Below are 24,438 nucleotides of genomic sequence, written 5' to 3'. Positions count from 1 at the left end.
TTCATATCTTAGTTTCAAGATCAAGCCCACAATGTCATCACAGTTTACTACGTCGTTATCTTCAGAAAATAAATCAACGTATGAGCTGTAAATTTTACGGTACACGGTAACTTCAACTCCCGTCTTGAGCAGGTACCATTGGGACTTAACACTTCATCAAAAGAAGGTATCGATCTGATTTCAATTGGCAAGTGATTGTGCATTTATTTGCATTGTAAAATATTGAGCCCTTAACTAATTCTGAACGTGGAGTAGATAAGTAAAGGTCGTGCTCGGCGTTCTTAAGCTTACGAATTGAACAAACGGATTCAAAGATGAATAAGGAAGAAAGAGTCAGAATCTTTAATCTTTCAAAGAAGTCCCTGCTGTTTAGTCCGAGTAGATATCTATCAGTTTAGAGATTCGCTCAAACCGACCATAGAAGGGAAGTGGATAATAAACTGTTAAGGAGGTGAATAACTTCAGTTCTTTGGAAACTAATCTTAGAGCTAAACAGGAAAAACATAATTCGTATTATACGTAACTACCTTTTGAAGAAATTGGCCACAACAACACTAAGAATTTTACAGATTCAACGACGTCAATGCTTTTGTTCTATTTAATAAAAAATGCACCAATATATTTTTAGATAATAAAACATTGGGTTTAGAAACATTGAGACAAAGAATATTAGAATCACATCATGATTTGAGGGTGATTAGGTCACTAGATATGATTCTAATGAAGTACCGTGAGATCAGGTTTGCTCAACATTCTATTATTGGCTTGCAAGAAGACATCGTTATATCAACCCTTATAAGCTGACTTCTATTGGTGAGTTATGATTTAATAACGTCGCAGAATGGTTCCGCCATTGACACAGTTTTTGTGGCCATTTTCTTAGAATTTTCTATGTTCTTACTTGCTGCTTCCATGACTCTAATACGTTCACCCAGCATGACATAGAGGGAAAGTTATCCCTACTTTTGTGGTTGGTGTAATTAAGTTTTGTAACAGTTAATCCAAGAAAAGGTGACTCAAAGCTTTGTTATTAATTGATAATCAAATATGCTATGAGGTATCTTCTTAGTTCCTTACATGGCGATTCCGTATGCTTTCGTTTATTGAAGTTTATAGTTGGATAATTAAAACTCATTAATTTTCTGTCCTGTATATTTATCATGCTATTCCAGCATTCGTTGGCTCAATTACTCATTTTACATTCACAGTATTGAGAAGTTTTCACGTTCGTATTGTACAAACAATTTCTTTTTTTTTTTTGTATAATTAATGTTAATTATATTCTATTCAAAATTCAGAATACGACTTTTCAATTTGAAACAAACCATAATCATTTTGGACGCATTATGTTAAATTGTATAAAACTAGCCACCCACAAACTGAATCTATTCAAACTTCGAATCTCAAACTTACAAAAAAGTTATTTCTCCTTCACTGTTTTGGCGAATAGAATTTTTTTCTTGCGATAGGACTACCCTCTTTATTCTTGTACCTCTGATATGTTGAAAATATGTAAATAGAATGAGCAAGTCTTCAAGCAAAACTTATTTATTTTATTCCAGAGCTATGAAAAGATAGGAATTTCTGAAATACTAGTCATATATAGGGAGAATATAACAATTTATATTGTTCGTTCTACAAATCCTGCTAAATCGAAATCGGGATGTATTTCTCTGAGATAAAATTTAATATTTCATGAAAATGTATAAATCCATGACGGACACAACATGATATCGATAGACTATTGAGAAACACTTTTAAGAAAAGTTTCAAAGATCGATGAAAACGAATTGTATGTCACGAAAGGTTTCAACTAGATTCTAACTGAAATAAATTAATCAATCTCTCGATATAAGTTCCTCTTATTGTTTAGAAACAGTGAAAATAAAAGAGTTTTTTGATTTCATGAAATATGGAGTGTTCTAATTTGATGATTCTATGGGTTTTTTCCAGCTCTTCCAAATTCTCAACCATTGGAGTTAACATTCAACAACAAAAGGTTTTCCGCAAGTGATAATGAATTTAAACGTATATAACTACGAAAAAAATTGTAAGAATTCATTTTGTGTTTATCTCCGACTGCAGAAGCAGATGAATAATATTGGTTTTAGTTTTAATGTTTATCAGGCAGATTAGTATCAACTGAAACGATCAGATGAGACTAAAAGAATATCAACAATGACTTAATACTAATTTTGAAAACATATCGAAGCTTCAATTTGAACATTGAATGTGATTATTGAAACTTTCTTCTCTTCTTCTTCTTCTTTAGTTAGGACTAGGTCCTGTATTTTCATCAAAGGTTTGCCAGGAGTAGTTGGGATGCTGAGGACCAGCACCTTCTAGTTGGTCGCCCAGGAGGTCGAGTTGTGTCTGGTTTCTCTTCCTTTGCAATTTTTGCTAACCGTTCATTTCTGAAAACTTTTTGCAACTATAAAAAAATAGATGGAAGAAACTCATGTGTCCTTTGTGAACTAAGGAGAAGATCTTCATTAAAATATTCTGAATCAAGGAGAGCAGATCGAAATTTGAAAGTTTTCAGCTAATTAATGAATTGGGAAGAGCGAATCAAAGTTTTGAATTGAAAACTACAGTGAAAATACTATGTGGAAAAAATCTGAAACAGCTCGATTTTTATTCTTAAATTGTCAATTTACAATATGAAAATATCATCTCCCTTCAGCACACTCTCGAAAGTTTTAAATAAGACAGGGAGTCCCATGGCACCTTGTTGGAAAGGGATTTTAGTCCTTAATAATAATTCCTTGGTCACCATGTTTCGCAGTCTACAGTTAGCAGAAGTTTCGTGGAACTGGACATGTAAAAAACATTGAAAAACCAGGGAGAAATTGCCGTCGACAATTATATGAATAAATCATTTATTTTGAAAGTTTTGCAAAAAGAAAAACACCACCCTTACAAAGTTTAGTTGGTTCAGGAGTTAAATGAAGATGATCCTGATAGAAGACAAGAATTCTGTGAATTGATGATGGACAAAATGAACGCAGATTATTAGTTCATAAATAAAATAGTTTTTTCTGATGAAGCGACGTTTCATTTGAACGGAACATTAAGAAACAGAACTGTGGGTATTGGAGCAGAAAAAATCTTCATTGGATGCGTGAGGCTCACACTCAATATCCTGAAAAAGTGAACGTTTGGGCTGGTGTCATTAACAATAGAAAAATTGGTCCTCATTTTTTTGAGATCACAATTAATGGTGAGGTTTATCTAGATTTTTTGATCAACTTTTTAGTGCCTACATTACAAATGCATTTTCCTGCTGTTTATAATCCGAATGAGATAGATCAATATATTTACTACCAACAAGACGGAGTTCTACCGCATTTTGCACGTACTGTTAGAAATTATTTAAACGAGGTTTTTCCCTATAGGTAGATTGGAAAACGTGGAGCGATCGTATGGCCAGCTAGATCCCCTTATTTGACTCCTCTCGGTTATTTCTTATGAGGTTATTCAAAATCTAAAGAATATTCTGATAGACCAGACCATATTCCCAGAAGAAGCAGTTCGAAAACCTATCAATCAAACCAAAGAGTTTTTTAGTGACAAATTTTATAAAATGGAGTCATTTTGAAAAGCAATTCAGTCGAGAGTTCCAGTATAGTGTAGTGGTAGTGTAAATAATGTTTTCAGTGTGAATATCGCCAACAGTTTCAAAAATTCCAGCTCATAACTTTTATAAAGTGTTATCAAATGTATTAAATTTCTTTAAATGTTTTCGATTTTGGGTCTCTGTTCTAAAATTAGCTTCTTTTATAATTTTTTATAAAATAACGATCATTTAGAACCTTAAACAAATAGTAATATAGATATGTTTTTCCCAAAATGTACAAAAAATTGTATTCTCTCTTGTTTCGAATAAAAAATATTTTCTTTCTCATATTATATCGCTCAAATCAATAATTTTAGTTTTATTAACACGGCGCTTTGTACAATTATCAAAGTTTTCTAATTAACATCCTTTCCGGAGCGACTCAACAACTCCAATTAATAAAATGAAAGGAACGATCGGCGATTCTGAATTCGGGGAGTTTTCCGTTTCCCTGAACGCAACCTACCAATGAAATTCCTGGATAAACTTCATATTTCCATATAAATTCCATGACGGGCGCTGTCATTGAGTACGGTCATTGTTTTTCAATTAACATGAGTTATTGTTGGTTAGAATGAGTTTTTGGGGAAAATTTATCACTTAGAATAATGAATACAGAGATTCAATATTTATTTTAAGACGTATGATTGATGTTCCGCTCCAAGCAATATTGTTGCTGAAGATTCGAACAGACTAAAATACTATTGGTTATTCTGTTAAGAAGAGCTAATTCGAAATTGGATATTTACATATTGATAATAGTAAATTAACGTTGAGTATGAAAATTTTCATGATAAAATGCCGAAATGTTGATATTTTGAGTTTAACAATCCATATATTGAGGCAATTATTATTTTTGAAATAGTACAAGCAAGAACACCTCAATTAATACCTTTTCTTCTCTACAAAAAAAATTTTATGTTCAACGACATATTCTCTTTGCATGGTTTTATTTTTCAATGGTCGTTGATAACAATTGGAGGTAATTTTTTCCTCAAGTCCTTTGGCATTTGATTCTGCTCAATTACCTGTAGAGAAATCATGAAGTTGTATACAAAACTATACAAATCATAAGCTAATAATATAGGTGGATACAGATTGTAAGGTTTTTCGTATTTATTTCTACTATTTCAATTCGTGGGGTGAATTAATGATCACTGTATATCACGTTGTTGATTTATTTAAGCACTAACATCTTTTCAGCTGCCATCTCCTTTTACTTATTTCGGTCCTGAATGGTGCGAAATAAAGATGATGTGTTCATACCAGTCCAATCGCGTATGTTATTCAATGTTGTCTGCGACCAAGTCCACGTTTTCCTTTGATATTTCCTTCTTTTATTAATTTCAGTATACGGTATATGCGGCACAGATAAGCGGTCTTTCTTTGTAAGTAACTCTCTTTCCTTTCTCAAACGTCTGAACACTTGATGGTTAGGTATATGTTGAGTCCATGATATTTTTATAGTCTAAGGAAGATCCACATTTCAAAACCTTCGGGTCTGTTCATGGTATCCACTTTTAATGACCATACAAGAGAACCGAGTGCACGTACGTCTTTACAAAACTTTATCCTAAGTTCAAGTTCAAGGTTGCGTTACATAATAGGATTTTCACCTTTAGGCATTTGGCTCTAGCTTGTTCTATGTGTGATTTCACTTCGACGTTAGGGTCTACATTTTTCGTTATGCAGCTACCAAGATAATTGAATTTCTCAACTTTCTCTATTGCGGTGTCATAGATTTTAATGTTCAGTTGTTGGTTTGAAAGTCTTCTTCTGGACATTACTTTTATTTTTGTTAGATAAATTTTCATATCTAGTTGATCTCCCACGCCTACAACTTTGTTGATTAGGCGTTGAAAGGTTTCTGGATAGTCTGCAATGATAACCGTGTCGTCTGCATAACTTATGATATTTAATGTCATGCCTTCAATTTTCATTCCATCTCCTTTAATGCCTATTGTTTGGTTAAATATGCACGCAGAATAATCAGGTTCTGATGTCGTTTGTCCATATCTAACCGTCGCTTCTTGTTCCAATAAAGATTTATAATAAACTCGATGTCTTGTTTGTCTAACCCTTTTTTCTGTAGTAATGTCAAAAGGACGGTATGATTAACTCGATTGAAGACTTTCTAGTAGTCTATGGAACAGGCTATAGACATCTTTCCTCATGTATCGACATTTCTGGAAGAGTATTAATAAGCTGGCTAGTGCTTACCATGTTCCTAGACCTTTGCGAAATCGGAATTGGGTATCGCTTTGATTCGCTTCACATTGATGGTAGATTCTGGCTTGTAAACTGTGAACACTATTTACACTTAACTATCTAACAATTATTCACTTATCACTATCACTTAACTAACTCAAATAATTTATTTGAATTCTTCGATCACTTTGCTAATTCGTTCTGTTCACTACGACTATTATAAACTGACCTAACTGTTCTACATAAATTTGTTATATACCTAAAGAATTTTCTAGATCTAGAAAAATAGAGAGACAAAACAAATGAATAAATAGACCTTCTCAGAAAGTATTATAAAAGAAACAATGTAAATAAACCGCTTGCTATGAAAAATTGTTACAAACATCGAAGAAGGCGCGTCTACCGAAATTTACAATAACAATCACTAGTTGGCGCCTTCGCCAAATCTTAGAATTTCGATTATAGTCGGACAGGGCCGGCTTAGGAAATCATTTAGTGAACTTGTTCGTAACAATATACTGACATTATAATAGGCTACATAAATTTACTGTCAAAAAATGAAGATTAAGTGGATGAACAAAATTTTATGAATGTGTTTTTGTACATATTTCATGACACGAAAATCCAAAAAGTACATCGTTTGTTTAGAAATTGAGATACCAATGTTTTGTCAAGGTTTCTATTGCAAAGGGCACTTGAATATAGAATAAAACTTTTTAACCAACCAAATGTTCGATGTGATATTGGGCCTTTCAGTCACCAACGGAAAAAACTGAGCAGGCACGTGCGAAAACATTAATTGTTTCGACATTGTAAGAAATAATAATATCACAATGTATTGTTAATAGGTTCACATTCACACAGACACTCACAATTACACTGTCTGAGGCGCGTTTCGATAAACAAATTATCGTCTTCAGAGTTAAAAGTTCACCTTCAGTCTCTGAAGACGATAACTTAGTTATCGAAACGCGCGTTGGTGTTAACAGTGTGCTCAGTGTGAATAGCTCCAACGGTTCCTGAAACTCCAATGTGATAAGTTCTATATTGTTAGGGAAGTAATATGGAATTACGAGAAAAATTATTTTTGCAACTAGAAAAAATCAAACGTGAGGGTATATTTGAGGTGATTCACAAAAAATGAGTCTGAATGTGTTGATAGAATAACAAATATTCTCATACCTCCCTAATTTTCCCGTATAAATAATAATTTTTCCATAGGATAAAGTGAAAACTGCAATAACTTGAATGAATTACAATCATTATTTGAGTATTATGTATCCTGCATTGGTTTTATCTCTAGTCTGCCATTCGTATTTCAAAGGATTATCTGACAGAGAATCGATACCATTTGTATAGAAACGGAGGGATTAATCCACGTACAAACTATTCCACGGCGCCGATAATTTCCTAGTAATGAGTTGTTATCTCTAAATCGGATTGCACATTATTACATCCGTTGGGGATGTGCTATAAAGATTATCAAATCAATTGAAGAGTAGTATTTGGAAAGTTCGAAACGCTAACGTTATGAATTTCCATTGATTACCGTAAATCGATGATTGTGTCCTCTTATGATAATAAAATGCTTAAGGTCAGAGTTTTTGAGCCCTAAATACTGAAACTATTATTGAATTGTCTGAGATATACTTGCTAATTTGTTTTATTGAAAACATTCATAAAAAAAACAAACAATTTCTATTTCAAGCTTCTATCTCCGGTTGAAAATATCTGCATACAAAAATGTCGATAGATTGTAATTGTGGAAAGATATAGACTGTTTCCAGTTGTTTAAAAAAATTTCCATATATATAATCAAATAAAGCAAAGTAATATTACATCAAATTATTTATCATAGTCAACAACTCAGACTTCAAGCAATACAAATGACGACAAAGCACTAACTTTGAATTAACTTCACTGTTTGTTTTTTTATACAGTTATCGAATTTTTCTGATACAGATACTGATTCAATTTTATTTCTAAACAACATTTAATCGGCATCCTCTTGTATAGAATACGTTCTGAGATAATTTCTCCGTCACTCTATCAACTCTATGTTTCTTTCTGATCACATATTTTCTAATGCAGGGATGGCCGACCCAAATGATCTTGCTCGCCACTTTGGAAATACATTACGCATGCCAAATATTTTTTTGTATTAAACGATTTGGTGTACCAATCAATAATTTCACTATTAAGTCATTTATTGGGAGATATTTGTTGCTCAAATGTTGACTGAGTATTTGTAAATCAAGAAGAATACTTTAATTTGCACATCGTAACCCGGCGTTACTTAGGCAGAAAATTCTCACACCAGTAACTACGTGGGGTCGGTGAAATCTCATTTTCCAAATTTTAACGTTTCTTTTGACAAATTTTCCAGTATGTTATACTTTTATATTCTTGAGCAATCATCTCGAAATCAAAATAACACAAAAAATACTCAAAAATAAATATTCTAGTCCTAAAAAATGTTTAAAAAACAAAAGTCCAACACAAGGAAGAAGAAAAAAAATTCATAAATATATTTGAGGGTTCCATGCAAGTCATTATTCTTTCTCTGAATTAAGATAATTTTCAAATCTTAGCATTGCATGCTCCAAGCATAATAAGGAGTGGCAGCGTCCATAGGATTATCTGGATTTGCGATCTGGACTTCTTGGGCATACGAATCACCTTTCTATAACCTTTGAAACCTTGGCCGGTGGAAATTGAACGTTATTTTTGTCGAAATTTTCAATTTTGAATTGAATATAATTCAAATATTTTTTAAAAATATTTCTGTCATTCCATTTGAGTTATTTATCGTGCATAATTTGAGAATACCATCAGCTTTCGTTGGACGATTGCTACAAGATACAAGATTTTATTATCAGTTATGTTAGTAACAGTAGATCACGATTCTAGACGATCAACATCCTTTTTATCTATATCCACATTCAAAAACAGAGGACCCCGTACAAATTATGTCATGATTTTAACGAATTCCTTCGGTTTCTTCAATTTTTTCACCTGAAAAATATCAATAACTACAAGAATGATATTTTATTTATGTAGAACTTCATCAGATTACATCAAAGACTTAGTGATTACTTCAGCGGTAATGTCAAGTAAACCGTTCGTCAAACCGCCCTCGTATAGAATGGAGTTTGAGTCAACAATCACAAAGTAGTGAAACTACTATTAGATTTATTGTCTTTCACGAGAAAGTGAATTGAATAATTTGAGCGACAGAACTGATAATAATTATAAATCAACTTAAGGTATGAACGTTGCCAACACATCGCCATTAGAAACTAATGGTGAATCGATAAGTTTCTATTTGTCTTAGCGGCAAGCTGGTAGAACAAGAACATTTCAGGTATGCCACCTGCAGATAATTCAAATTTCCCAGGGACAGGATAGCAAACTGAGGGTCGATGCTGAGAAACCGCAAGATCAACTGAGATCTATTACTGAGGTCAAAGGCAAACACGAAATTACGAACTATTCCAACCTCATAGTAATTAAATAAAGTAGAAAGGTGTACATGAAACCAATATTGATAATTTTGCTCTATATATACGTGGATACATGAAATGAAGAAATGAAATAGGTCATTTGAAAGGATAGGACACAAAAATCCTCACAGAAAGTATTCTGTAAATAAAGAAGGTACAGTTTTCCAGAAAACAGTCCATTAGATTTTAAAATATTTGTTATATGGACGAAAAGTATTATTAAATGAAGAATATACCATGCCATTAGAGATAATGATCATCAACAATTTTTATGATTGAATTTATAACAAAACGTGATTTACTACAAACAAATATTATGGGTATAGATCTTAGTATGAGAAATTGTTCATTTTTAAAACTCTAAATCCTTGCACTTACTTAGTAAGTCAGTTTTATATGTAGAGTTGTATTAAATCGTCTAATTTTCATCAAAAGTTTTAGAGTTATGATTCAAAAATAAATTTTTCAGTTGAATATAGACGGATCTCGCAGAAATAAAACCACACAAATATCGAAGGTACTTACTTAGTTCCTTAAAAAATTTGAAACCAACATAAAAACCGTTAATTTTATTGAGAGTGGCAGCAACAAAGACTTAAGTACAAAATAGCAGTGACGTTGGATTCAACCGTTTAAATCGTATGGATTTACTCATTATAAAACACTCAATTAGTCAAATAAATATTTAAGAGAAAAACTAGATTTAATTCATCAATATAATTTCCTTTAAAAGTATGCTTGTAGGAGGATTTGTCTATTGCCTCAAAATAGGCTTCAGTTTCAGTAATTGCTTCTTCATTTGAGTTGAATTTAAGTTCAAATAAACCATCGTTGCCATGGACTTGTGAATAAGTGCATTGTCTTGGTGATAGAAGACTTTTTTCTTAGCCAAATGCGGTCGTTTCTGCTTAATTTTTGCATTCAAACGATCCCAAAACTCGCTATTTTAGAGATAATGATCTGAAAATACTGAAATCATAACTTTTCCAGCTTACTGATCGTTCTGATTCCAAAATGAAGTGATACATCCATGTTCCATCCAAATATTTCACACAAATTTAATTTACGGTCTGTATGACCACGTTTAACTTCAGCAAACCAATAACCAATGGTACTGTTCGATGAAGCAGTCTGGGTAAAACTTTTGAAGCTATTGCTGAACTTGTATAATATTTTTCCCATCAAGAAGCAATGATAACACACTGAATTGTTTTGAATTCATTATTTTGAAAGTAGTTTCACTTGGATAGTTGTCACTGATTATTCGAAATGTCGTGAAATTTTAAAAGTTAGACTGTGTCAGTCATACGACTTATTGACTAATTTTTATACGAAGTCTTTATTTGAATGAACTATTTCTCTCAGACTGTGAGATGTTTATTTTTTTCTGAAGGATATTCATAAGTCATAAAAAAATACACACAGTTTCACTTCACGGAATGTCTAACAGGGCTTCGTATTTTATCGTTTTTGTATTTAATACTCTTATATTTTATCAGTTTCTCGTTGTTTATCCGTAACCGTTTCGAAAAGTAACTACATTTCATTGAATTTTGAATGTTAAGTACTGATTGAGCACAGAAATGTGTTTCTTAAGACATTCATTTGATGGTTGAGCTCACCGCATTATAGATCAAATCAGCTGCAATATTTGGTGGGCGTTTTTAGAGGGAAATCAACCAGCGTGAAGCAAATAGTCCACAACTAAATTTCCACAACGGTACAATTAGTCGCAGCATTATCACCGTATACCCTCCAGATAACTTATTATTTCGCTAAATTAAGTTTGATGAACTAATTTCCTTCCGAAGCAATGGTTTTTTTATGGAGATAATTTTTCATAACCGTTATATTTATTCCTGAATTTTATAGAGCTTCTAAGAAAATATCCCATTCACATGAATCTTGTTTATTCCTCATTCGTCCTCTGTCTGTTCACCCGAATTCATTCCACATCCTTAAGATCACGGTTCAATATTAAAAAACTGTTTCTTTTTTGTGAATAAAGTTTTGATTAGTTACTTTACTTTGGTCATTTGAAACAGTGAGACAAATATTGTTCATTGTTGTTTTTTAAATTGTTCTTTGAAGTTTAAACCTCAATATATTAAAACGTTTTTTCATTTTCCTCAATTGTTGAAATTTTATAGTCTTGTCATCAGAATCTAATTGTTTCGAAAATCAATTACCAATTTTTTTTTGGGTGGATTCTATTTTATTTATTACGGCTTAGAGATTGCATATCGGAACTCTGCCATATACAAGTGAAATAAGGAACAAAACGTGATAATTTTCCTGGACTATATATAGGAAAGACCTTCTTTCCAACTCGTACTCGCCACACAACATAAAATAAATGGTCAACCAACACGCTATGTGTCTCCGACTTTATTCCGGTCGTTTTTGAGTAATTGTGTTTGTTTGAACATATAATTGGAGTGTTACTTTATAATTATTACTAATGAGGATGTTTCCTCCTTGGAAAATATGAGATAATTATCAACACATTAGTTTTGTTCTAGTTTAGAACTAGCTCATTCCATTTATGGTAGATTTAGAATACGATTAATGTGGCATTTCATTTGAAAATTGATAATACAGTAGAGAATGAGTTGATTAATGAATAATGAATTTTCTACTCAAATGCCTATGATCACAATTATACGGGTTGTTTCAAAAAAGGAAATCCCGTCTCTGGAATAGAAAGAAAACTGATAAATATTTGGGGTTTGCTCAGAAAAAAATTTTACACGGTTCTTACCAAGGAGTATTGAACTTTTCCAATATTAGATTTATGAAGTAAAATTTCTAGGGAAGTTAGATTTTTAGATATTCACGATTGGAAAGTTGGAATTTTGATTGAAGAAAACCACGTCTTCAAAGTATTTTTCGCGATAACTCTAAAACCACGCATCTTCTCGAAAATAGTGCAGAAAACAAAATTATGGTATAGAGAATCTTTTTTTATAAAATGATTCACAAAGCAATATATGATTAGTGAAAGAACACCAAAATTGAAGAATTTTGTTTTTTATTTAATTTTTTTTTACTTGTAAAATAAATGAGATATTAGCATTTAAAATATCTACTGGAAAATTGACGTTTTTTGGAGCACTGCGATTGATTTTTTCAGTATTTCTTCACACCAATCGACACAAGCTTTTTTTGAGCGATCGTCCAATTATACGGTATCCACGCGAACAAATATCTCAAAAGTAGCAACCCTCGTTCAATAAATCAACAATCAAGTGAAGCATTCACCCCAAAAAAAATGTCTTCATACTCTGATATTGGTGAGCCCAAAAGAAAAGAAAATGAAAAACTGTCATTTTATCACCTTGAAAACGCAAGTAATTCTTAATATATTATTCATTATCCATGGGATTTGTGATGAAAATAATGTTATCATACGTAATTAGTATCACCAGAAGAATACAATCAATCTTGTTGTAGAAAATTTTTCAATATTTCAAATCGGTTTCGATTTATACGAAAAGACTTATTCATTAAAATAGAAATAAGGAGAATCGATAATTTCCATTTGCATTTGAAACGTCGTATTTGTATTGAAACTGGCATAAACATCCCTTTTCATGATTCAGAAGCGTTTTTTTCCCGCTAGAACTGTCATATTCTTAAAGCCAAAAGAATGAAATACAAATCCCCGCGTCAAATACTTTCAATACGGCATATCAGTTCGACGGTATGAAAAGGTTGAAATTTCCTTTTTCAACATTTGAGATTGAAATCCGAAATATTTTTCAAAGCGTAGCAATCACAATTGTACTTGTTTGCCCATATTTAGTTCAAGAACATCGTAATATTTATTTGACAAGGCCTTATATTTATAAGCTGAGGCCTCTTTGAAAAATCCATTGATATCGATTGACTTTTCATGAATTATAGACAATATTTCCCTGTGTGTTCAGCATACACAATGTGTCGAAATGAATGTGACTATTTAGTACTTTTGTTAGAATAAAAATTACCAATTTTTCAAATTATAATCTGAAGATATAACACCTGCAGGTGCATTCAGATGAGATTGTACGAACATGATCTCAGCGATACCTGGCCTGACCTAGAGATGTTACTTGTATATGTTTCAAGTTTGAAGACTTCACGGTGCTTAGTATTTGTTTGTCAGCCATCAACAGTCAATGTTTCCATTGAATTTGTAAATATTGGTAATCGTTATGTTACAGATTCTACTCTAGGTGAAACTGCTTCTTAGACCTTGCGAAGATCATCATCGCAGTGGTCGGCCAAATGAGGTGACGACTTCAGAAACATTGGAGATGATTTCAAAAAGTGCGATACATTGCAAATCAACTGAAAATTTGGACTAGAGGAAGCTCTGCGCAAGATGGGTGCCGCGTTAAGTCGCAATTGGACAAAAAAAGCGTCATGAATACGTTTCCATTTGTTTGGTAATTTTTCACAGAAATAAAGTCGAATTTTTGCAGAGTTTCATAACCATGGATCAAAACAATTGACTGAGAAAAGAGAACCGGCTTCAAAGAAGGCAAAGATTGTTTCATCTTCAGGCAAGGTCATGGCATCGATCTTTTGAGATGTGCTTGGGGTAATTAGCATTAGCTATTTTGAAAAAGAAACAACTTCCAAAAAATATCATTATGTGAACTTATTGCAGCGCTTGAGCAGAAAAATTAATCAAAACTACCGCATTTGGCCGAGAAAAAAGTGGTGTCTTTTTCACTGCTAATATTATTTTCTATTTTATCGATAATTTCTGAAATCCATTATAATAAGTTTACGAGACTATTTTTAGCAGTTGCAGCAGTCAAATCTGATCCGCAAGCACAGAACATTCGTCAACACCTACGAAAAAGCTTTTTCAAAAATGAAGATGTGGTGTCAGCAGTTAATGGCTATTTTGAGAAGCTTGACGATTCTTATTAAAAAAAAGTATAGAGCTTATTGAACAACGCTTGGAAACGAGTGTGGAGCTAAAAGGAGATTACGTACTGGGATCATTCTCTAAGTGTAGCCTTATTTCAAGATGTGTGTTTTCCTCTTTTATTTATAAGTAAGATTTGTCTGTTGTGAATTCGTCATAATTTTTGTTTGATATTTGATTCTGATTTATATATCATTTTCCTAGGTTTATACAACGTGTTGTATTTGATATTAACACGATGTAGAACGCAACTACAACTATAATACAACATGAAAATGAATTCTCAACCATATTTTTCCTTAAATACGTGAGTTGAATGAATTTCATTCGTTTCAAATTTAGATTAATGCTCTAGATATACTATAAATTGTGTGTTGAGTGTCAATATCAAATTTTAAATATACGTATTTGTGCAAAGAGTATTTACTTCCACGTGAAAGTTATAGTGTTTATTTCAATTCATAATTGGGGCCGAATGAAGCTTTTTTCAGTGTTTGGGTTTGAAAAAAATATTTGAGTACCTCAAAATTCCAATCAAAATTTTGGATTCACTCGCAATCAACAATGAAGAAGGGTGGAGAAAAGAATGTAATAGAAGACAAGCTGATTGTATGAAAACAAAGCAGTATTGCGAGTTTACTACCACTTCTTGGCCTTTTCGAAAAGTGGAACATCATTCATAGATTAGAGTTTTGAAGAAGCACTCATTCCCAAATTATTCTAATGATTTTGCAACGTTTATTCAAGAACTGTATCTAAACCATCCTAGTGGTTTCTATTATTCGATTTTTAATCAATTCTAAAGCTGCTTCCTCCACATTGAGTTTTCATGATCCACCCCTAAATGTTTCAATACGTATTCCTTCAATTAATTTTGAGTGACAAATTTCTGAATTATACCGATATTATTGAAATTTCAAAATAAACTTCATTTACGTGAAATTCCATTTAATTCAGTTAACTTACCAACTAAACTATTTTTCTTGTTAATTAGTAAACTTCCACAGCTTTTCGTGAAGTTTAGATTGAACTCTATTCTTCAAGAAATATTTTAACATTGGCATGACGCTTACTATTTATGAAGTTGTTCGCTGGATGAATATTAATGTTATTATTTCGTGTGAGATATCAATTTCAAATGAAAGCTCACGCGTAGAGCAAATACAATATAATATTTCTAATACCAACGTGATTAAAAGTTCTCATATTTTTAGGTACATACAATACACTGCCGGTCAATAGCTTAAGACAACATTATACATATAAATAGCTCAACAGGCCTTAGAGGCACAAGGCTTAGAGTCGCTCTACTGCTTTCCTCCATCTATTTTTGTTCGTGGCTGCTTAACGCAAGTTCTTTTTGCCTATTCTTTCCAAATCTTTCCTTTTTCGCTCTCTTTTCCCTTAACAAAGATTTTTAACCCAGCTATTTTCATCTATTCCATCTCAACTTGGCTATACAGTTTTTTGATCTCTGTGTTCGTTGTTCTTCTTCCCAACTCCTCCGAAAATCCTCCTTAGTACTTTTCTCTTCCATATGTTTATTTTGTTTTCATATTTTTTGTTCATGATCCAGCACTCACTACCATACAGTACCACCGTTGGTTGTATAACTGTCTTGTAATGCGTAACTTGGTGTCTTTTGAAATATCTCAATAGTCCTCCAAGGCTCCAAACGACTCTTTTTGCAGATTTCCCTGATATCAACTCCTTCGTTTGTCATTGTCATTCCCAGCTATTCGAACTCCTGGACATTATCAAATCTATACTCCTTGTTTTTCACATACTTATAGCAAGTCCTGGATCTTTCTATTCATTATAAATCCTGTTTCTAGACGCCTATTTAGTCCCCCGCTACTGAAGAAGGTATAATCCTCAATTGGTATTACCTTTTCCTCTTTCTGCTTAGTGTCTTGTATCGCCATTATGTCAATTCGGTATAATGTCCTCTGCCAAAACAACTAAACTATCTATTTATTGTAACGAAACCCCATGAGATTGATGAAAAACAAATTACATCTGCATATTCTATTGTTAACCTAACCTAACCTAACCTAACATCTGAAGAAATCATTCTTTTATTCACTTCTAGTTCTAGAAAGGAAGTATAGAATTACCAAGTGCCAAGTACCTCCATGATATTCTAATTATTGTTAAGGAAACTTCAAAAGGGGTAATTGAAGATGAAATAATGTTTTCATCGCAATTGTTTACAGAAAAGCCAAATAATTAGTTCAGAAACAACGTTTTTTCCAGTTTTTCATCTATTGTCTTGTTAAAGGGGCAAAATATAGAAAAATTCTTTTGTAGGAAAATTAAGGTGACAGAATTTTACGAAAAAATGTTATAACACATTTTTCCGCAGGAAAAATATTTTCCACGGAAAATTAATATGAAATTAGCTTTAAATACCAATCACTAAGTACGCATAATCTTGACAGTAAGGCAAACCAGATAAAATCGTGAAACGACGGAAAAAGGGAAAAGTGAAAAAGTTGTGAAAAATGCTGCATACACTTGGTTTTTGCAGAAACGGTCTTCTGGGATGCCCATATCGGGGTCCATTTTGTATTAAAAAGCACTAGAACTAAACATGAAGCCTGGAGGTGACCCAAATTTCATCCCAAGTTCTTTTTGATTGAAAAATTTCAAATTACGACATAGGATACGGCAAATTGAAATGAGGAACCGAAAGAAGATGACTCGGAACCATCTCATGGTGAGGCGGTTATTACAACTGAAGAGAATTAGAGATCTAGTTGTTATTTAGAGAAAGTCGACATTGAAGCAGACAACTATTAAGACATTCTTCATACCACAGCTTTAATTTTGATAACAGATAGAAATAGATGGAAAATAAATAAAGATTTTAACTATTCTAACTACCTCTTACAACATTAGTTGGGATAATCGACACTCTACTGTATTTAAATTTATATATATAAAAATATGTCACCAGAAATGATTAGGTTAGTTAAGGTCTAATTTTTGCTGAGAGAAATCACAATGTCTGAAATATATTAAACAATACAATTTGATTGCTTAGAATTTATATATAATTTGTATTTATCAACCAAATATTCATTTTCTACGAGAATCTTCTAAATTCACTCGACGCTGTGTGCAAAAGTGTGGGCAAATCGAAAGTCTCTGGTAAATCGCCGAATTTGTAATATTCCATGTCGACTCCATTTTGTAATTTTTTTTGCTAAGGTCAATGCGATAGCGATATCTTTACAAATAAAGAATTTTCAATTTTTTTTTGTTCCAGATCACTACAAGAGCTGGAATCATGTCAAACTAGGGTACACCGTAGCCCCCACTTCACCCGCCTTTAATTTATTGAAATTCTGACTCAATAAATATCAAATAACAAAATGGATGCTAGAAATTTTTTTACGTAAATAACAAAAATGCCTAAAATTTAGGCTTTTAAATCAGATTACCTCCTAAAACTATATTTATTTTTCACTCTGGGCTAATTTTATTGTTATTTTTTCCCCCGAAGCTCTAAGATAATCCGTTCCTGAGATATGGACTGCACTAACCTTATACTCTATTTTCAGTATTACATCGAGATTTTTCTCACAAATTATAATAAACACTGTATCATTTTTCGCTCAAATCATTCGAGAAATTTATCAGAGTGAGTTTTTTACCAAAAATATTCCCGAAATTTACATATTCAAACAAATCTGGAAATTCGCCAGTGCTGGTAAGCTTCTAGCCTAAAATTTCATGCAAGCGAGGAGTTGAGTTTGTAAATTTATATTCGAAGAAAACAAAAGGCGAGACTTGTTACAGAATTTTCCCCTAAATTTACACGTGAAACGATGTTGAGCTTCAGTTCGTTGATATCCGAGATTAGTGTGAGCAAACATACCATTATTGTTATCGAAACATGGGCTTAGATTATTGCGCCCGCTGAAGGATTACCAGTTTCATAGTCGCCTCTATTTACATGGAATTTCGTTATGAGCAGCATACACACTTCAAGTACTAAAGCGAGGGGGTTCCAGAATACTAATAATTATTATACAGTAACTAAATAATACAATATGTTATTTGTGACCAATTATTTTGACACACCGACTCAATATCAAACGATACACAGCAAACAGCAATAATTTGTGTCAACTATTTTAATAAGTATTGCAACAGCAACGTTTGGGATATTATAAACAATAATTGTATTTTGTACAAGTCAAAAGAATGAGTTTTTCTTTTGAGCCCAAAAATAGGTAACCACCAAACCAACACTCCCAATTACACTACCTTCGATAACCAAGTTAGTGAAGTGTTAGTGTGAATAGTGTGTTTAATATGAATATCACCAATAATTTCAAATATTCCAACTTAGAGGACAGTATTGCTAGATTTCCAACCATCATACCGTTATGTGGGGGATGAATTATATCACTCAGTATACACTTATCAATATTCAATTTACTATTCAATACTATTATTATTTTGAGTAATCTAAATTAGTAAATTGGTAAAGAAGAGCCTAATATTCCATCATATAATAAAAATCAGTCAAATCTCACACGCTTCACCTGTATGTGGGTTTGTTTTTATAACTGTCTTTTGAACTAAGTGGTTTATTTGATGAAAATTTCGAACCTTCGATCCCCGTGTTGGAAATTAAGCACTTCTATGAACTTACCAACTATAGAGCTCGGTATAAGTTTCGACGAGATGTATCAATAAAAAACGCGGGGTGTAATTATTGTCAAATGGGCCATAGAGAAAATGACGTTGCGAACTCGCGACACGGAAAAATATTTTATACGGGACGTAGCAAAAAGGCGCACATATTTATTCTAAATAGCATCCAGTTATTGTTGAATTTCCGGTGATGAATAGTGATCGTACAAGAAGTAGCTTCCGAAGACTTACAAGAAATATAAAAATCGTGTTTGTCTGCAAGTCATTAGTCCCGTTTCGACCGTATTTTTTGATTTGGAAGAATTGTTGAATCTCTATCATCTAGCGTTGTTTTTTTAATTGATACATCTCGTCGAAACTTGTACCGAGCCGTATAATTGGTAAGGTTGTTGAATGGCTTTTTAATTAGAATTTGTTCCGTGTATCTCTTTTTTAGGAAATTTACAATTAGTATATTATACAGCAAACCATCATTCCTGTAACGACATATGGAACTAAAAATTGAAAAAGGAATATGGTTACGAAAACTGAGAAACAAGCTTTTAAAGCACATGGAACTGAGAATTTGGAAATATTTTTTTAAATAAGCTTCACAGCCTGGAGCACTTTGCGCTATACTTTCACTAGTATTTTTTGTTCTTTATTGTTTTAAGGTTATTTTTGGAAGTTTTTCCAACTTTTCAAGATGTGCTTCAAGTTAAAAGATGACCTTTAAAAAAATAGGTAGCTTATATATAACTCTGGGTTAATGAAATTTAGTTATATCTCTTGCCATGGTGCATAATCATTCATTTACACAGTTTGTTTTTTTTTTGTCAATTTAATGTTCTAATGTGTCGTCCGTTCATGGACAAGGCTTTACATAGGTTTGGTTAAATCATTGATATGGCAAACCCTTGTGAGGCTAGTATCTTAAGCAGTAAAGCTGAGAGGTTATTTGATACTGCAATATTTGATACTTTTTCTGTAGTAGAGCCGGTCTCCTTACTTGATAACCGCTCCTCGTATGATCATGATAATCAATTCAAAGGAGAATAATATAATAAGAGATGGTTATAGCAAAAATAGCAGAGAAAACTAAGTAACTCTACAATATTTAGGTAAACAGAAAAAGACTGTTCTTCCATGATGTCGACTAGTCACCCTTTGGGTTGTAACTTGATGGCCACCATTTTGTGATGGAAAACATAAGCAAAATATTGATTATAATCAACTGTACGATACGTTATCAATTCACTCTTTTATTACAGGAACGGTCGGTGTTCAAAGATTTGAACAACAACCTACGTATACGGAAGTTAATCCTGGACAAGATGCGCTTATTGTCTGCAAAGTTTTCAACAAGCGCGGATCCTGTTCCTGGCAAAAGGACAACAAGGTGAGTTTATTATATATTATCAATAACAATTCCTTATTATCACTATCACAAAACTATTATCACAGGTCAAAAGCTGGTCAATATTCTCCGTTTTATGAATAAGTTAATTTCTATAATAGGCTATAGTCGAGGAAATTTTATCCGCACACAACAAAATATGTTTTTTACCCATGTATCACTAATTTATAAATAATGGAACTAAATCCAATAAAATGGTTTAATTTTCAAACTAAATATTCTGTTCGGAAGGAGATTACCAATTAAGGAGATTAGGTATACCGGTTGACGGCAACATATTATGCGGATGGTGTTTTGTTGGTTTATGTTATTATAGTCTAATCTCACAGAAATACGTTGCATCGTTTTAGGAGCTTTTATGGATACAGGGAGTTTGAACAAGAAAAAATCAAATTAACGATATGCCAATTAGGAAAAGCGATAGATCAAAATAAATATTTCGTTTAATTAATTCTGATTAATCATAATAAATTTTCCTGCAAAGTTAAGACAAACCCAAAACTCAAATGATTATAATAATAATTATAAAGTTGTATAAACAAATTATCTGTTAATGACCATGTCTGATTCCATAGATACCAAGGAAAGTAAGAAATTACTTACATTTTTCGTGCTACTAAACAAAGATAGATCCAGCAGCATGCATATGGATTGAGTTGGCGTGTCTGTGATAACTAATTCGAGTTACCGTTCCACTGCCATCTCTTGATTCATTAGTAGTACTAAACATACATGAAAACAACAGTTTCCTTCTTACTTTTTGCGGTATATTCCAAATTCTAATCATTCCTCCAACTATTTTTCGAAGTAATTCATTGGAATTGTACCAACCGATACGATCGTGATCTTATAGATACTCTCATTTCCAATTATGGGGAGAAAGAAGAAAAAAAAATAAGTCAAACGACAGTTTTTTATTAAATTCAAGAAGAACCATAAATATTTAGATAAATATATGTACGTACGTATCATATACACCGCGACACATCTATTGGGACTATTAGGACATGTATCTAGTATGATCTAGTATGTACATGCTGCATTTTGTGCTAAATCTAGCATCTCAAGATATCCATCGAGGCTACAGAGACATAAATAATTATCATGAAACTACCACTATACCGGTTATTTTTGTATTATTATTTTCTATGCCATTTTAAACAAAAGATCGCCATCTTTTAATCTTTCATCTACACCTTTCAAAAATCTTTCAATATTTTTCACATAACTGAATATATTTATTGTAATATTTAACTTGTTTTACTTTTCGATAGTCGTACTGGAAGCTCAGGTACTTTATCAATAGCTTGAGAAGTTGAGGGCTAAAGAACAAGAGCAGTTTCTGTAAAACAATACACGCATTGTTGACATTTAGGGGTCAGTCGGCGTCGTGCTACCGCCACGTAAACATGTTCGGCATTATTAATGCTCCTACCAAGTGTGAATTGCAAAGTGTGATTCGTTTTCTACAGGCTATAGTGCTACAGAAATTCATCGGACAATGAGTCGTGAGTATGGGGAAAACTTCATTAGTGATGGTGTTGTGCGTGAATGGTGTCGAAAGTTTCAAGAAGGCTGTAATGCTGTGAATGATGGAGGGGTCCAAAGACGCAAATATGTCGTTTCAGATGACCTGGTTCAACGAGTTGACAGATTGGTTAAAGAAAACCGCAGATCCATCATTTTTGCTTTATCTACGAAGTTTCCAGAAGTTTCAAGGTCTATTTTGTACTCTTGAATCTGTCGTTTCATATGACTTGGTTCAACGAATTGACAGAATTGTTAAATAGAACCCCAGATTCATTATTACTGCTTTGTCTATGGAATTCATAGAAGTTTCAAGGTCTGTTTTGTACCTTATTGCTACTGAACGGTTAGGCTACATTGGCGGCAACTTTTTTTGAAGAGGGTATTGAGAAGCTTGTCCACAGATATGGCAAATGTCTCAATCTCCTCGGTGATTATATCGAAAACTAAATGTACCAATGTTTTGGTAATGAAATTATTGTTTTATATGAACTTGTCTTCTATTTATGGCCTATCGGAGGCTGAAAAGAAAACGGCCCTTGTATATATTTTTACTCCGATATCCTCAACTTATCTCAATAAATTTCTTTCGTGTTCTACTGGACTTCACTTATAGAGGTTTATATTTTAGAAAAAGTCTATTTTCCAATTTTTATTCATCGGTTTATTCATCAGAATTTTATGATAAACCATGAAAATCTGTGCATTGCACTTTTGAAATGATCCTTGTATTTACACGTACTATACTAAATGTCAATACAAATGCATTCGCCGGATCATATTCTTGAGAAGATGCTTACTTGATAATGGGTTATATTTTTTCTTTCTACTGGGTTTACATTAACTTTGTGAGTTGAAGCTATTTATCTTGTATTGTGTTGGATAACGATAAAATATTTCCTTTTTGGTTGAGCGAAAATTCAATACCATAAATCTGTATTAAATCGGAATGGTGCATTTAATTCGAGGGAAATCGTAAATTTGAATTTTAAATAAGAAGATATACAACTACCTTTATTTATTTAGAGACGTTCGATGTCCATTATTAATGTCTCCAATTCTCATAAGCCAAAGGGTTGAAAAGGATATTTATATATTCAATTATTATCGTTTAAATGTGGAAAAGATCCTTACTGGCACGATTAGGAGTATCGAAATGTGGAATACAAGGGTTTCAAATTACTACCGATCAGATATTCGCCAACGGCGTAAAAATATGAGAAGTAACAGAATGGCTTAAGAATGGATTTCTTCTTCACAAAGGTGCTATAAAAACCTCATTTAATTATTGCAGATTTCAGTTATTGTATTGAATAATTATAGGGATTATTATATTGATTATATTGATTTCAGACGAATGCAAATGTCGTAAAAAACTTGGTAGCCGAGTGGATCGAAACAATTTATGTCTTTACAAAATCATTTCAAACTAATTTTTCCATGTACATAGACAAATACTTCTCCTATATCTTTATATCATTATTACTAAGTAGCAAACCTATATTTTCTGTGGTGGGTTGGTAAACCTGATTAAAAGTTTCATTTTGACAGTTGACTGAACGGAGCATTATTCGGTCATGTATGAAGGCGGTGTGAGGTTATTTGAATTTCAAGATACTATTTACAATGAGTTATGAATAGTTTTTTGACAAAGTTGATAAAGTCATGAAATATGGACAAAACATATAAATTTACAGTAAAGAAGTTTCTTGGAAAGATCTAACTTTGAAGTTAATAACTTTTAAATTTAACTGTCAAGCATGAATCAGTGCTACCAACCGATCACTTACGTTATGGTGTAATTTCTTTAATGTGTATTTTCAACAGTTTTTCTATAAATATATGAGGTAAATAGAGGAAAGTCATTCCAGTATTTGTTCCATCGGCTACTTGCGCTATGCGTGTCCAAATTTAGAACTCTTGCTGTAATAAAAAGCCTTCTTCAAGTTTTATTTAATATATCTGCCAAATTCTAGAAGTTGTTTTTAAGAAATTATTGTGGAGTTGATTTATATATGGTAAATAGTATCGTTATACGAGGTTTGCTATCAAAGTTTTGACATATGGCAACACTGATGTGAAGATGTTTGTCATTTTTAATCATGAACGTACTCAGAACGTGAGCTATTTGAGTTGTTTACATATACTTGGAAAGTGAAACACCAATTTTGTTGAAAGAAGATATTAAATCACGAAAATTTTCGTGCAATGTGGTAATCAATTTATTTTCCGTGGGTTCTCCGAATTTATTATTGGTCGCATTTTGCTACAGAATGGATTTCGTTAGAAGTCGTCAAAAATCGTCTGTTGTACCAGAAAACATCGCTGCTGTGCCTAAATTGATATTGCAAGATCGTCATGTGAGGCACTGTGAGATTGAGGCATACTTGGACATTAGTTCCACTCACTTTAGCTGTTAGAAATGCTAAAAAAATCCAATCACGGTGCTTCAAAACACATCGTGACAGAAATCATGGATTTATGAATATGAATTAAAAACTAAACAATAAAACAACAAAAGGCTGCCTATGTTTTCGGAATAACTGCACATTTTGTTACTGTTCCACTGTTTTGAAACAGTCAAAACATCGAATTGATG

At 32.5% G+C, this 24,438-nt stretch overlaps 1 protein-coding gene across 1 annotated transcript in view; it reads left to right on the top strand.

The window, feature by feature from the left end:
• LOC130441239 (kin of IRRE-like protein 2) overlaps positions 1–24,438 on the top strand; it is a 649,517-nt gene that overhangs the window by 268,646 nt on the left and 356,433 nt on the right. The window contains exon 2 of the mRNA XM_056774824.1: positions 20,167–20,294. Coding sequence (XP_056630802.1) covers positions 20,167–20,294 — 128 coding nt within the window. The remainder of the gene's footprint in view (positions 1–20,166; positions 20,295–24,438) is intronic.

This window comes from Diorhabda sublineata, chromosome 3 (genome assembly GCF_026230105.1).
Source record: "Diorhabda sublineata isolate icDioSubl1.1 chromosome 3, icDioSubl1.1, whole genome shotgun sequence".
NCBI lineage: Eukaryota > Metazoa > Arthropoda > Insecta > Coleoptera > Chrysomelidae > Diorhabda > Diorhabda sublineata.
The sequence above is the reverse complement of the archived record's forward strand: the minus strand, read 5'-3'. Positions and strand labels throughout refer to the sequence as shown.